The sequence below is a fragment of the Stenella coeruleoalba genome (genome assembly GCF_951394435.1).
Source record: "Stenella coeruleoalba genome assembly, chromosome: 8".
NCBI classification, from domain to species: Eukaryota; Metazoa; Chordata; class Mammalia; order Artiodactyla; family Delphinidae; genus Stenella; species Stenella coeruleoalba.
Window position 1 is genome coordinate 12,419,189 of NC_137154.1, and position 12,923 is coordinate 12,432,111.

General features: G+C 47.2%; 1 protein-coding gene across 2 annotated transcripts in view; it reads right to left on the bottom strand.

The window, feature by feature from the left end:
• PTPRJ (protein tyrosine phosphatase receptor type J) overlaps positions 1–12,923 on the bottom strand; it is a gene marked incomplete at its 5' end in the record, with an annotated part of 168,891 nt that overhangs the window by 55,957 nt on the left and 100,011 nt on the right. For both annotated transcript variants that reach the window (XM_079929165.1, XM_079929164.1), the window contains one exon: positions 679–697. In XM_079929165.1, the coding sequence (XP_079785291.1) occupies positions 679–697 (19 nt within the window). The remainder of the gene's footprint in view (positions 1–678; positions 698–12,923) is intronic.

Genomic DNA, 12,923 nt, shown 5'->3' on the forward strand with positions numbered 1-12,923 from the left:
AAAACGTACATTAAAAAGTTACCATATACTCTTACTTTTATTTCTTATAGAAATAAATAATTTTATTTCTTAAAGAAGCGAATTATGATCCAAAAAATTGGTAAGGACATAATCCCAGAATAAACAGTGATTTCAACTGAATATATTTAGTTTCATAAAAGACTTATTATACTGTCCCTATTTTTCTCATTTTACTATAGACCTGGGAGGACCTCAGTGGACCAGCAACTGGGATTCAGCCCTCCACGTGGAAGCAAAGTATCCAGGAGGCTACGTCTGGTTTTCCAAAGGTTATGCAAAGCCTGTACACCATTTTAAAAATCATGTGGTAATGTAGCAACACAAGAAAATAATTATGGGATAACAGTACATGAAATAAATATAAATGATACTGCATTATGAAAACTAAGTGGGTTTTTTTTGCTCACCTACAGATGTAGGCTAGAAAAAAAAAATCACAGAAAAATTATTTTTTTATTTGTCAGGATTGCACAAATAAAAAATTTTTTCTTTCACTTGCTGTTTTCACCCTCACCCCACTTCTAAAGAAAAATTGGAAACTAAGCAAGTTTTAGCAAATCAGCATTTTCTGTGATTTTCACGTTGCTGTTAATGTTGCTGTGTCCATCGGGGGGCAGTAGCGAACAACGTAAGAGTGGAATGGGAAGTGGTACTTACAGTCACCTGTACACACGATCTGTAACAGAAAAAGAAAACGGAAGTCAGTAGATTCATTCAGCCACGGCAAATGCAAATCAGAAATAAAGCAGTTGGGAATTTAATAACTGGGGCGGGGTGTTAAATACATTAGGCAAAGGCCTGTTGGCCAGGGTTAGGGTGTAGGGCCACTGAATAGGGGAATTCAGTGTAACCGCGGGTCAACTACAAACAATGGAGACCAGACAACTGTTGGCAGTGTTTTTTCCCAGTGAAACATCCAACAAGAGCAACTCCCCAGGTCAGCACTCCTTCCTGTCGCTACGTTGTGCACTGAGGCAGAAGAACATCGAAACAAGAGTTGAGATTCTCTGGGTCAGAAAGAAAGGAAAGCAGGACCATCACCCCATCACCCCTTCCTCAGAGCCACTTCAGGTCGAGAAACGGAGGGTATAAAGCCAGATGCGTGACAGAAGAAATCCACCGGGTTTGAGATTTTCATTGTGCAAAAATTCATCTTCTATCAGTAGGTGGCAGTCATCTTTTTTTTTTAATCACATGGCAATCAGCTTTGAGAAGAATAAATGTTTGAAACAGAGGGACCTTAAAGATTGTCTAGTTGACCGTATCTCAATCTGCCATCTTTAGATCCCTGGGGATCCTCAAAGATATTTATCACGAGCCATACATTATTTCCCCACACTTTAAAAACCTAAAATATTTCAAGATTGCTCATTCTGTTGTTTAGTTAACACACCTTTTTGGATATTTCAAAGTATGGTCCTCATAAAGTAGAAAATAATCAAAAGGGACTCCAGTGGAAAAAAGCGTCCTCCAACCTCCCATCACACTTAGAATAAAATGCAACCTCTTAACTACAGCCTGTGTGGCCTCTCTGATCTCATAGCCTCTCACACCCTTTACAATGTTCTTGAAGCTGATTCTCCCTTGGACCCTTTACGTATTGATTCCCTTCTCCAAAAACACTCTGCCCCCAGACCTTCCCAGACTGTGGCCTCAGATGCCACCTCTTCACGGAGTCCGTGTCCAACCAACCAATGGAAATTAGCCCCACTCACTGTCCACCACATCACTGGTGAGTTTTCTCCCGGCATTCACCTCAGTTACTGTCAGTCTCCTTCAACTGAAATGTACACTCCACGAGAACAGAAACCGCGTCTCTGTCCGTGCCTAGAATATCACACACAGTAGGCACTCAATAAATGCCACGGAAGCAAAGAATGAGCCTCTCATTTTGGAGAGGAGGCAACTCCTAAGGCCCAGAGAAGGGAAAAACTTGTCCAAGGTCCCACAGCAAGGCTAAGGCCAAGGCCAGTCAGGTCCCAGGAGCCTGATTTACCCAGGCCAGTATTCCTTCCGCTTATCCTGAAAATTTGCATTTATCAAATGGAGAAGATAAGAACAACATTAGTTTTCATCTCATGAGATAGGTGGACAGAAGGGGGGTGGGGGGGGAGGGGTCTGGCCTCTGTCCTGTCTCCCAGTGACCCAGGCACTAGTACTCAAAGGAATCCAGTACTCTTCCTCTCCTCACTCCCTGCAAGCCGGGGGGGACGGGAAGCCCTGTTGATATACTTGCCTACTCACCCCCTCTCTCAAACTTTCCATTCCCACCACTGCACTGTACCCTCAAGTCCTCCTCATCTCAGGCCTAAACTTTTCCAGCTCATCTTCCTCCCTCCAGGCCCTGCCCCTCAATCTATGCTATGCATCAATCCACGTCATCCAGGATGGACCACAAGAGAGGGAGAAAAAGGAGGAGTCAGTTGCTAGTTAAGCAGCACAGGGCAGCAAACTTTTTTTTTGCCCATTCGTTGGAAAACATTAAACTACATAACCTCATGACCCTCGGATGGCATGTCCTGGCCCTTTGCAATGTTATTATCTCTCTGCCTGGGCATCTATATGTTGTGTCCTCACCTGGAATCCATTCAATCATCCAACCATCCAACCAAATGTTGCCTAAGACAGGAAAGATCTGGGTCCTGTCCTCAAACTGTTTACAGGAAAGTAAGGGAAATAAGACATGTCCGTAAAAAAGGACTTCAAGGCAGAAAGTACTGACAACTCATTAACAAGCGATTCCCGCACACCTGCATGTGTCAAGCGCTGTGCTAAAGCCCGAGAGCTAAAGCAGACAGGCTCCGAGTCCCAGGAGGCCGTGGCAGAGGGAGAGAGGAGGACAGATGGAGGATGCCCTCGGGTAGGTACCACTCACTGAGGGCACACATGAAGGTGAAGAGTGTCTGTGCGTCCCCATCTGTGCCCTTTACAGTCCTAGACTCAGCAAACATTGAGTGGCTGATAGTCACTCCACAGGACAACGTGTCAAAGGACTCTGAGTTCTACAGGTGAAAGTTCGAGAATCACGGTCACGGCAAAACGTCACGTTTCCAAAGATTAAAGTCATATGCCCGGAGCACTGACTCTGCCAGGCACTGTCCCAAGTGCTTTCAGATATTAACTCACTTAATCCTCCAAACATTACTAAAAGGGAGGCACAGGTCCCTCCTGGGCTGGTGAGCTATAGCACCTGGATCTGAACCCAGGCAGTCTGACTCCAGAGTCTGTGTCCTAAACCACTAGCTACACTACCTTCCAGGGTAAAGCAACTGGCGAGAAATGTACCAGGACTTAGGGAAGGTTTAAAAATTAATTTCAAGCGATATTATCAGTGTGCTTCTTTGACAAATCCAGGTACAGTTTCTCCTGGCAACCCTCCCAAAGAAGGCCCTATGTGCCAGGCATACACACCAGCTGGTATCTTTTCAAGGTTCATCATGAAATCGTAGCCAGAGGGATAACACACTACATCACATGGCTTCATGTCTTTTTGGCCTCACTCCCCCTTCTGTTCCCTCATCTTGACCTCACTAGGCCTTGAGTTCCCAAATAAAGCATTAGCAGTTTAATCCTTGCCTTAGGACCCAGGGGACCTAAAGGATGCAGACTAAAACGAAGGACAAGAGCACCTAAGAGAAGTCTGCAAGGGGTCTCTTGGGGAAGAGCTTCCTCACTAATAAAAAGGAATCAGACGGAAGGAAACACCATCCTGCTTCGCTGGACTTCAGCAGATCTACCCATGATGCCTGGAGCTGCTGCAGCCACTATGTGACAAGGAGGGAAGAACTCACCCACCTGCTGAGGATGGCTGATGAGGGGAATGAGAGAAAACACCTGGATCCCTGCACTGCCAAGTCAAGCGATTTTAGACTCTTTCTACCTCCAGACTTCTTGCCTGGGGAGATGTAATACCCCTTATTATTTAATTACTCTTGTTTGGGTTGTCTAAGATTTGCAACCAAAAGAACACTACAGCAACCACAAAGCAAGGTGACTCATTTTCACATTTTTATAGATTAAAAAAAAAGTGAAAGGTCAGTGATCTGTCATCAAGGGTTACAGAGCTGGTCAGTGAGAGGTAAAGCCAGGAGGCAAGTCCTGGTCTGCCAGGCCCCCAAACTCTTCCAGTGACCACAGGGAAAAAAAAAAAAAAGACCCTTGCAAACAACACCCTACAAGTTAACTGGCATGGAGGATGCCTCATAAGTACTTTTTAAAAGAATACAATCAACAGAAAGCTCATCTTCCTGAAGTTAGCTCAGAGCCTAGTTGGGCCTGGGGGTGAAATGGGAGAAAATTTCCACAGATTCATACACTGAGCATCAGAGTTAACTAACTGCAGAAAAGGGAAGTTGGGGACAACTTTTCAGCAGTGGCAGCTAAACATGGTGATGAGAATTATCTCAGCTTCTTCCCCTTCTAAGAGGACCCCAAAAGGCACTGGTAGTTGTTAGTCGAGAAGGATTCCACAAAAATTGTCCTTCCTCCAAGTGCCTTCCCTCAACTGGTCCCTCACCCAGAACTCCAAATCCAGGTAGGGAAAGAAGCAAGCATTCCGCAGGTTCCAACCCATTTAACCCTCACAACTCTGTGAAACAAGAACGATCATCCCCATTTTACAGATGAGGATGCTGAGGTCAGAGTAGACCTCAGGTCACAGAGCTAAGAAATTTCCCAACTGGTTATTATGAACTTGTCCCAGGCACAGGAGGGAGAAGTACTTCAGGGTGGAGAAAAACCAGCACTTTCCACTCTCTACTTCCCTCTAGGCAGAAATTAAACCAGATAAAGTATGCAGAGCCAGGCCCAAGAGCTAGGGGCACATCTAGCTCCCAGCCTTCTCCCTCTTGGTTTCAACAGACCCAGCAATCAGAGGTTATGAATGAGCTCACCCTGTCTAGGCCTCAGGGGACACCAAAAGCCACAGCCCCTGTGCCCAAACTGCAACAGGGGACAGTGATTGCATAAAAGATGGTGGAGGTCAACTGAAGCACTATTCGCAATGGCTAAAAGGTGGAAACAACTTAACAGCAGATTAACAGAATGTGGTATATACATACAATGGAATATTATTCAGCCATAAGAAGGAGTGAAACTCTGATACATGCTACAGTGTAGATGGACCACAAAACCATTATGCTCAATGAAAGAAGCAGACACAGAAGCACACATATTGTCGTCCCATGTATATGAAATGTCCAGAATAAGGAAATCTATAGAAACAGAAGGCAGACTAGTGGTTGCCAGGGGCTAGGAAGAGGGGGAAGGGAGAGTGATTGTTAATGGGTACTGGATTTTCTTTGGGGTGATGAAAATGTTCTGAAACTAGAGAGGGGTGGTGGTTACACAACATTGTGAATGTACTAAATGCTACTGAACTGTACACTTTAAAATGGTTAATTTTATGTTATGTGAATTCCACTTCAATTTTTTTAAAAAAAATGATAGTAAGTAGGTGACTGTTTATTATCAAGCTCCGCCATTGGGAGGGAGGAGGGAAAGGAAGCTTCCGGAAGGAAGAGGTTGGGGTGGGAGGGTAGGGAGAAGAGGAAGGTAATATATAGAGAGGTTTTGAAAGGTGGATTTGACAGCCGAAGAAGGGGGAATGAACCCCCACCCCGAACTGGACATTAGAAAACATGGGGTGGGCAGAACAGCCTTACCAGAAGCACTGTGGGGACCTCCATTTCCGAATGCATTCTGAGGATAAAAAGGAAGGAACTCAAGTTTACTAAGCACCTACTGTGTGCCAGGCACTGAGCTGGGCTTTCTACAGACCTTGTCTGAGCACAGACTCATGGGATCTTGGGCTCTGGGACTAGACCACCTGGGGGAAACCATTCAGTGCCACCATTTACTTGCTGTGTGACTTTGGGCAGGTAGCTTAACCTCTCTGTCCCTCAGTGTCTACATCTATAAACAATCATACCTGCTTTGTTACAGTGAATATGAAATTAAATGATCTATTTAAGCTATTACGACCATCATCACCTTTGAATCTTCACAGCAACTCTGCAAGGTATTTTTATCTCTATTTTACAGACGACAACACCAAAGCTCAGATCCTACTGATAAAACCAATGGGCAATCTGAAACTCATACTTTACAAGTGTATAAATAGTTGAACAATAACTCAGTTACAGAGGTGGGCACTGAGGCACAGACAGTAAGTGGCTTACCCAAGGACATAGAGCCAGCGAGGAAGCACCAGAAACAGAATCCAGGTCTTGACCTCTATCTTGACCTCAACCATTCTAGCCAAGATTCCCCAAAGCCTTCTCTCCTGGGATGCAAACCCAGATGGAGTACTCATAGCTTACCCATCTTCTCACTACCACCCTGCGAAGTCACCCACACAGGTGGCCCAAGGCTTCTGCAGGCCCCATAACTGGGCAAAAGGAGCAAACACTGAGAAGAGAGATTAAGCTCACTGTCTTAGGAGGAAGACATGCCAACATACGAAAAAAGAATATAATACTGTCTTCAGTTCTGCCAAGGACTTCCCGTTACCTAGATACCCCAGGCACAGCAGACAATGGTCCACCCATTGGTCGACCAGATGGCCAGGCATTAACTATGCCCAAGATCACCCAACACTGCACAGCAGTCTTCTTCTTTTCTAAGGAGCAGAGACCCTCACTGTCAAGACTTCCAGCCTTGTTTATCACTCCCCTCCCCCAGGGATGTGTTTCTGTTTCACAACCTCCTTTGGTTATGCTGATGAGCCAAAGCTCTCCCTCCCCCACTTTGGGAACCACCCCCATTCCTGAGACTGTGGCTCCAGTCACAAGAATCTTCCTCCAGGCCCAGAGAAGAGAAAACTGCTAACACTGCCCTCAATGCCATCCCAACTCGGCCAAAGCTACAGTCGTTACCTCAGTGGTCCACTTTGAACACTACTCCTAGATGCGCACCAAAACAGACTTGTACATATTCTCTTCCCAAGTACCTCTGTGACTGCCCCGTTACACGTGTTTCGCAGTCCATAAACTCTGGAATAACCTGACTCCTCCCTTCCTTCGCCCTTGGTGGGTACACTCAGTGGCCATGTCCTAAAGATGCTTTGCTGTACAATGCACTTGGACTTCCCACTTCTGTCGTGTCGCCACCCTAAACCACGACCTCATACCCTCAGCCCTAACTAACAGAAAACAGCCTTGTTGTTGGGCTGATACAGACAGACCATTTCCATTTTTATATCTTGAAGCTCTTAATACACACACCAAAAAGAAGTAAGGGGACTTCCCAGGCGGTCCAGTGGTTAGGACTCCGTGCTTCCACTGCAGGGGGCCCGGGTTCGATCCCTGGTGAGGGAACTAAGATCCCACAAGCTGCATGGCGTGGCCAGAAAAAAAAAAAATTTTTTTTAATTACTAGCATGTAATAATTCAAAAAAAAAAAGATTTTTTTTAAATTAAGAAGAGCCAGAAGAGGGTTATATCTGCTGCAGTATATCTTTGTCTCAGTCCTGTCAAAGTACTGCTGCAACTCTACCTAAAATTCCTCATTTGAATATAAAAGGCCAAAAGCTAAGTTGACGCCCTTTGTGAAGAGCAGGCCCTATTCCTTCGTCCACATACCTGGTTGCCTCTCTTCTAGTCTCTCCCTTCAATGCACAGTGGAAAATTAAATAGAACTGCTAGATTACTCTTTCTAAAACGTGCTAGTATTCGTCAGGATCCTGGCAGGAACAGATGACACACTCTACCACTGTAACTGAGGAGAATTTTTAAAGGGTCTGTTTACAAGGGTGTGGGTGGGGCTAAGGGAAATGGGCAAGAGCTGGGCAAGAACCCTAGAGGCAGGAGCAGTGGGACAGGACAAGGGAACAGGCTGAGTGGCTGCCTCCCCCATCTCCACTGGGGGCTTCCTGCTGCTGGACTGGCCCAGTGGGAAGCTGCAGGTCAAGGGCACCTGCTGGTGTAGACCGCAGAGGGCAGCTTCCTCCCAGTGGGCAGAGCAGGGTGGAGGTGGGGGGCAGGGGTCTGCAGGGGCACATGGAAGAGCCACAGCACAGAGCTCATGTCACATCACTGCAGAGCCTGTGAATCCGGTAGGCACGGCCCAACAGGGTAATCAAGAGGGTTAGGTTCCACTTCCCCTGATGCTTGAGAGCTCAGGGGCCTGGATCTCACCAAGCCATCCATTTCATCAAGTATAAAATGGCGGAAGGATATATGCAATACAGACCCCGCGTCTGAGTTTTCTTGGGGTTCTAACAAAACAAGGTTCCTATGTTCCCAGCCTCACAGCCTTCCTCCTGCCTCACTGAACCTCTGAAGTGGCCACCCATCAGCTCACCTGATGACCTTCTGTGACCACTCCAGCCCCAGGAGCTCTCCAGGCTCTGAAGCCCTTTCAGTCCAAGCCACTCGTGCCGTTTCCTGCGGTCCTGCACTGCGCCAGGCCCTGGGCTGGATGCCAAAGATGCCAGGGCACATAAGGTGGTTCTGACACCGAGAGCCAGGGGCGAGAGCGGTACCAAAGACAATGACAGCGCAGTGCAGAGATGGAGGCAGGAGCCAGCCAGCTGGAGAAGCAGGGGGTGCCAAGCACCCCGTGAGTTTGGGGGACAGAGAGGGAGGGGCACGGGTGGTTTGAGAGTGATCCTGTGTGGGTACTTAATGCTAATGGATTCTACTTGTAATAATATTGATTGAGCCCTTAACTATGGGCCAATCACTGCACTACAGGTGTTCTATTCATCAACTCCTTTAGGCCTTACGACAAGGACCCGCGAGGCAGGAACTGTGTTGATCCCTATTTTACAGATGAAGAAACTAATAAGCCTTGGAAAAGTTAAATTCCTGACCCAGAATCCTACAGCTAGGAAGTCTACGCTTCCGGCCCAGGTCTGCCTGACTGAAGCTCTTGACTTAAACCTCTCCCAGGAGCGCTAAGCTGGCTCGGATGCTGGACAAACTTCAGCTGAGACCACGGAACCCAAAGGCACTTCCGGGGCTGCCCGTCACAAACCCCTGCCTGACATGGGCCCTGGGGACAGGTTCCATCCACCCATTAAAACTGACCGAATTAGGGAGGCTTCTGCACTATTCTCAAAGGAAGCGGAGTTTGAGGATTTCAGCACAGAGCCTGGATCTCAGCAAGTGACAAAGCTTAAGGTTTTCTATTATACACCTTTGGTTTTTAGGGTTGGGTAATAAGCGACTGAATAACACAATGGGTAACAATAGATTCTTTATCCTTCCAAAACCAAGCCCACACACCATATGACAATAGTTATTTTTACCCACTGACATAATTAAACAAAACGTGAACCGCTTCAAGAGATTTTTAAAATCAAAGAGCATTTTATGAGATTCGGTGCATGCCCAAATTTCAATTCTGAAAGGCCATCATTCTTCCTTCCATTTATCTCCTATGTGAAAATTACCCAACAGCTCCCTTTAAAACTGGTATAAAAAGGTAAATCATTGAACACGAAAACGGTAGAAAGGCTGGGCGCTCCCTCTGAACCCAGAAGCCAGGCACTAAACATCTTTATGGGAAACTTTCCAGAAGACAGGTGAGGCATTGTGGGGCAGCCTGAATGCCTGGTATACATTTCCACCCTAGAGTCCACAGGCAGGGAATAGGCAGACCAATAGGCAGCATGGCAAGCAGTACCTACAGCATGAGACATTGGGCCAAGCAAGGTGAGAATGGGCTGGCTGACTCTGCCTCATTTGCAGAGTCATATATGCTATGACTCTCTGAACTTGACACTGTCATCAAAAGGGACTGCGGAGAAGGGTCAGCATAATCCCTAATTTTGTGCCCCCCAAAAAGCCAGGTGAGGCTTTGACAGAAGGAATGAGCAACAATTACCCTAAAAAGACCAGGTGGCTCATCTCTTGGCTCTTGGGGCAGTTGAAGGCATGATGAACATTTCCCTTTCAAATGCACAGAGGAAAAAGTAACCAGAGGGACTATTTTGGTGAGGCTATGTGAACTTTGAGATGCAGAGTTGAGGATGACCTTGGAAATCCCAGGCCAGAAGTTTCCATGGGTATTTTTAGCAGCAGAACTATTTTTTTCAAAAAGAGTCTTAAAGAACTATATGCATAGAGTTCCACATATCATATATATCTACGTAGGTATGTCTATGTGCATATATGTATACTTGAATAAAAGCAATCTTTTCATTATACATTTAAAGTTCAAGTTACCTTGTTCTTATTTTCAATAATAATAGATGCATAAGCAAGTTAAGACACTGGTGTTCTCCAATGTATTAAAACTTGGTGTAACACATATTTGGGCAAGTGTTTTCATTACAATTGCACACAGCCAAATTGGAAGGGGTTGGAGAGGGGGTGTGTTTTCTATGAAACTCACAGGAAACACTTAAGAAACCCCCAAGGCACCTCAAGGAACACAGTTTGTGAAAGAGTGATCGACCTCCCCTTTGACTTCATGGAGGAAGAAAGTCAGTCCCAGAGTGGTTCAGCAACTCAACCCAGATCACCCAGCCCTGAGACTAAAGCACCAATGCATGGGCTCCCCAGCAGGACTCACCTCCCATCTCATGAGAGAATCAGAGTCGGCAGAACCCAGGCCCCTCTCTGAACCTTTTCTCCACATCATACAATAAATCTGAAGGTCCTAAACTGAAGCTCCACTGTCCAAATCTAGCCCACTGACATGTTTTATTTATTCCACAGTGTTGTTGTTTTTTTAATACACCTCCATTAGAACACTGTCCTATTTTCCCCATTGTATTTTTTCCAACTTTATTGAGATATAACTGACAAATAAAGAGTATATATATTTATAGTATAAAACATGATGCTTTGCCACAGTGTTTCTTAAAATCTTAAGCAAATATTTTTAAATTAGGAGACAGCATCTTGTAAATCCTCATTTTCAGCTTCCCAGAAAAAAGCAGGGGGCTTCCCTGGTGGCGCGCTGGTTGAGAGTCCGCCTGCCGATGCAGGGGACACGGGTTCGTGCCAAATCCGGGAAGATCCCACGGGCCGCGGAGCGGCTGGGCCCGTGAGCCATGGCCGCTGAGCCTGCGCGTCCGGAGCCTGTGCTCCGCAACGGGAGAGGCCACAACAGTGAGAGGCCTCAAAAAAAAAAAAAAAAAAGAAAAAAGCAGAAGAAGAAGAAGAGGAGGAAGGAGGGGGAGGAGGAGGGAGGAGGGGAGGGGAAGGGGCGGGGAGGGGAGGGGAGGGGAGGGGGAGGGGAGGTGGGGGGAGGGGGAGGGGGAGGGGAGGGGAGGGGAGGGGAGGGGGAGGGGGAGGGGAGGGGAGGGGGGAGGGGAGGGGAGGGGGAGGGGGAGGGGAGGGGAGGGGAGGGGAGGGGAGGGGAGGGGAGGGGAGGGGAGGGGAGGGGAGGGGAGGGGAGGGGAGGGGAGGGGAGGGGAGGGGAGGTGGGGGGGAGGGGGAGGACCTGGAGACATTTAAGCAACGAGTTGGATCTGAGCATCAGCTCCCCCTTTCCACGGGTAAGTGCTTAGAGTTTACCACTACTCCCTAGTATTGTCACCTCAACACAGAGGGAAAATGGCAGTTGCCAAGCAACATGGCACCCACACTGTTCATTTTCTCTATCAAACATGAGCATATAAAAGATCGAGAGGCACTGTGACTTCATTATTTGGCCTACTCCATTTATTTATGTTCCCAACACACCCTGACACCATTTGAGTTTCTGACCATTGACTTAAGTGCAGTTTGCAAAATTTGTGGGTTGCAATTATTAACGAATGTTTACTTTCTAAGCTTCTCTCTTAGGAAGAGACCTCCCGCCAACATCAGATGTGAATACTGTACACAATGTGAATATAAAGTGGACCATTTTGCCTGTCCCTGAATTCTCCGCTCATCCCCTGACCTGCTCCCCCATGCTACCACCACCCCCAAAAAGGAGCAAAACCAGGGTAGAGAGCTCTGATCTTTCAGTTGATTGTGAAAGTCAAGATTTTCATTTCCGACTCTTGAATCTGAATAAAACCACTCCATAAATCCCACCAAGTCCCTCCTGCACCGCCCATCCACCTTAGAGTACGGATAAAAACAGCTAAGAGCCACCATTTACCAAGTGCCTTCTATGTTCAGGGCCAGCTGGTCACAGAATCCTCCCCTTCCCCACCCCACCCCCAGCTGGGTGCATCCACAGCCCATGCCTTCCCATCTCCCCAGTCCCCCACCCCTCTCCCCCTTCCTCCCGGAGGAGGACTGAACATCAGGACTCGAGGTGCCAGCTTTGCGAGCTCTGCCTTCAACTGACCACAAAAGCTAAAGGATCTCATTAGCTATGAACGCCTGCCAAAAGGTCAATGGTAGATTCTATCTCTGAGGCCACAAGGGCCAGCAGTGATTGCAGCAGAAGCTCTCCACGCCCGCTGAGAAATCATCCTGGAGTAACCTTATGTTCTTCCAAGGTTTGAAGACAGAGGTTCCCACAAGCGAAACCACCACCCCACTGATGCCCACTGCACTGAGGAAGACAGGAGGACAGAGAACGGGCTGGGGTAGAAAATGGGCAGGGCCTCAGCTCTGGATCTGCATCCTAGTACTGCCACTAATTAGCAAGGAGTCTGGAGGCCAGTGACCTCACTTCTTGAGCTCTTTCACCTGTAAGTTATCATCTACTCTGTAGGCCTGATGCGGGGATTAAGTGGCACATAGTAGGTGCTCTATAAACAGCAGCGAACATCAGTTGTCGGGTGGGAGGGCACAGGGGTGAAGACACTCTGGAGTCCAGCCCTACCAGCTGCACTCACCTGAGCCAGCTTCTCAGCCCCTTTCAGCAGCTACAATAACTACCTACCTGGGCAAGGGTGGGGCAAAAGAGGGCTAAGTACGGAACCTGAGAGAGGGGTACCTGGGGTTCATCTGTGTGCGTTTGATAACTCTCATAACTTAAAAACTAAATGGTTTAAACAGGATTTACCT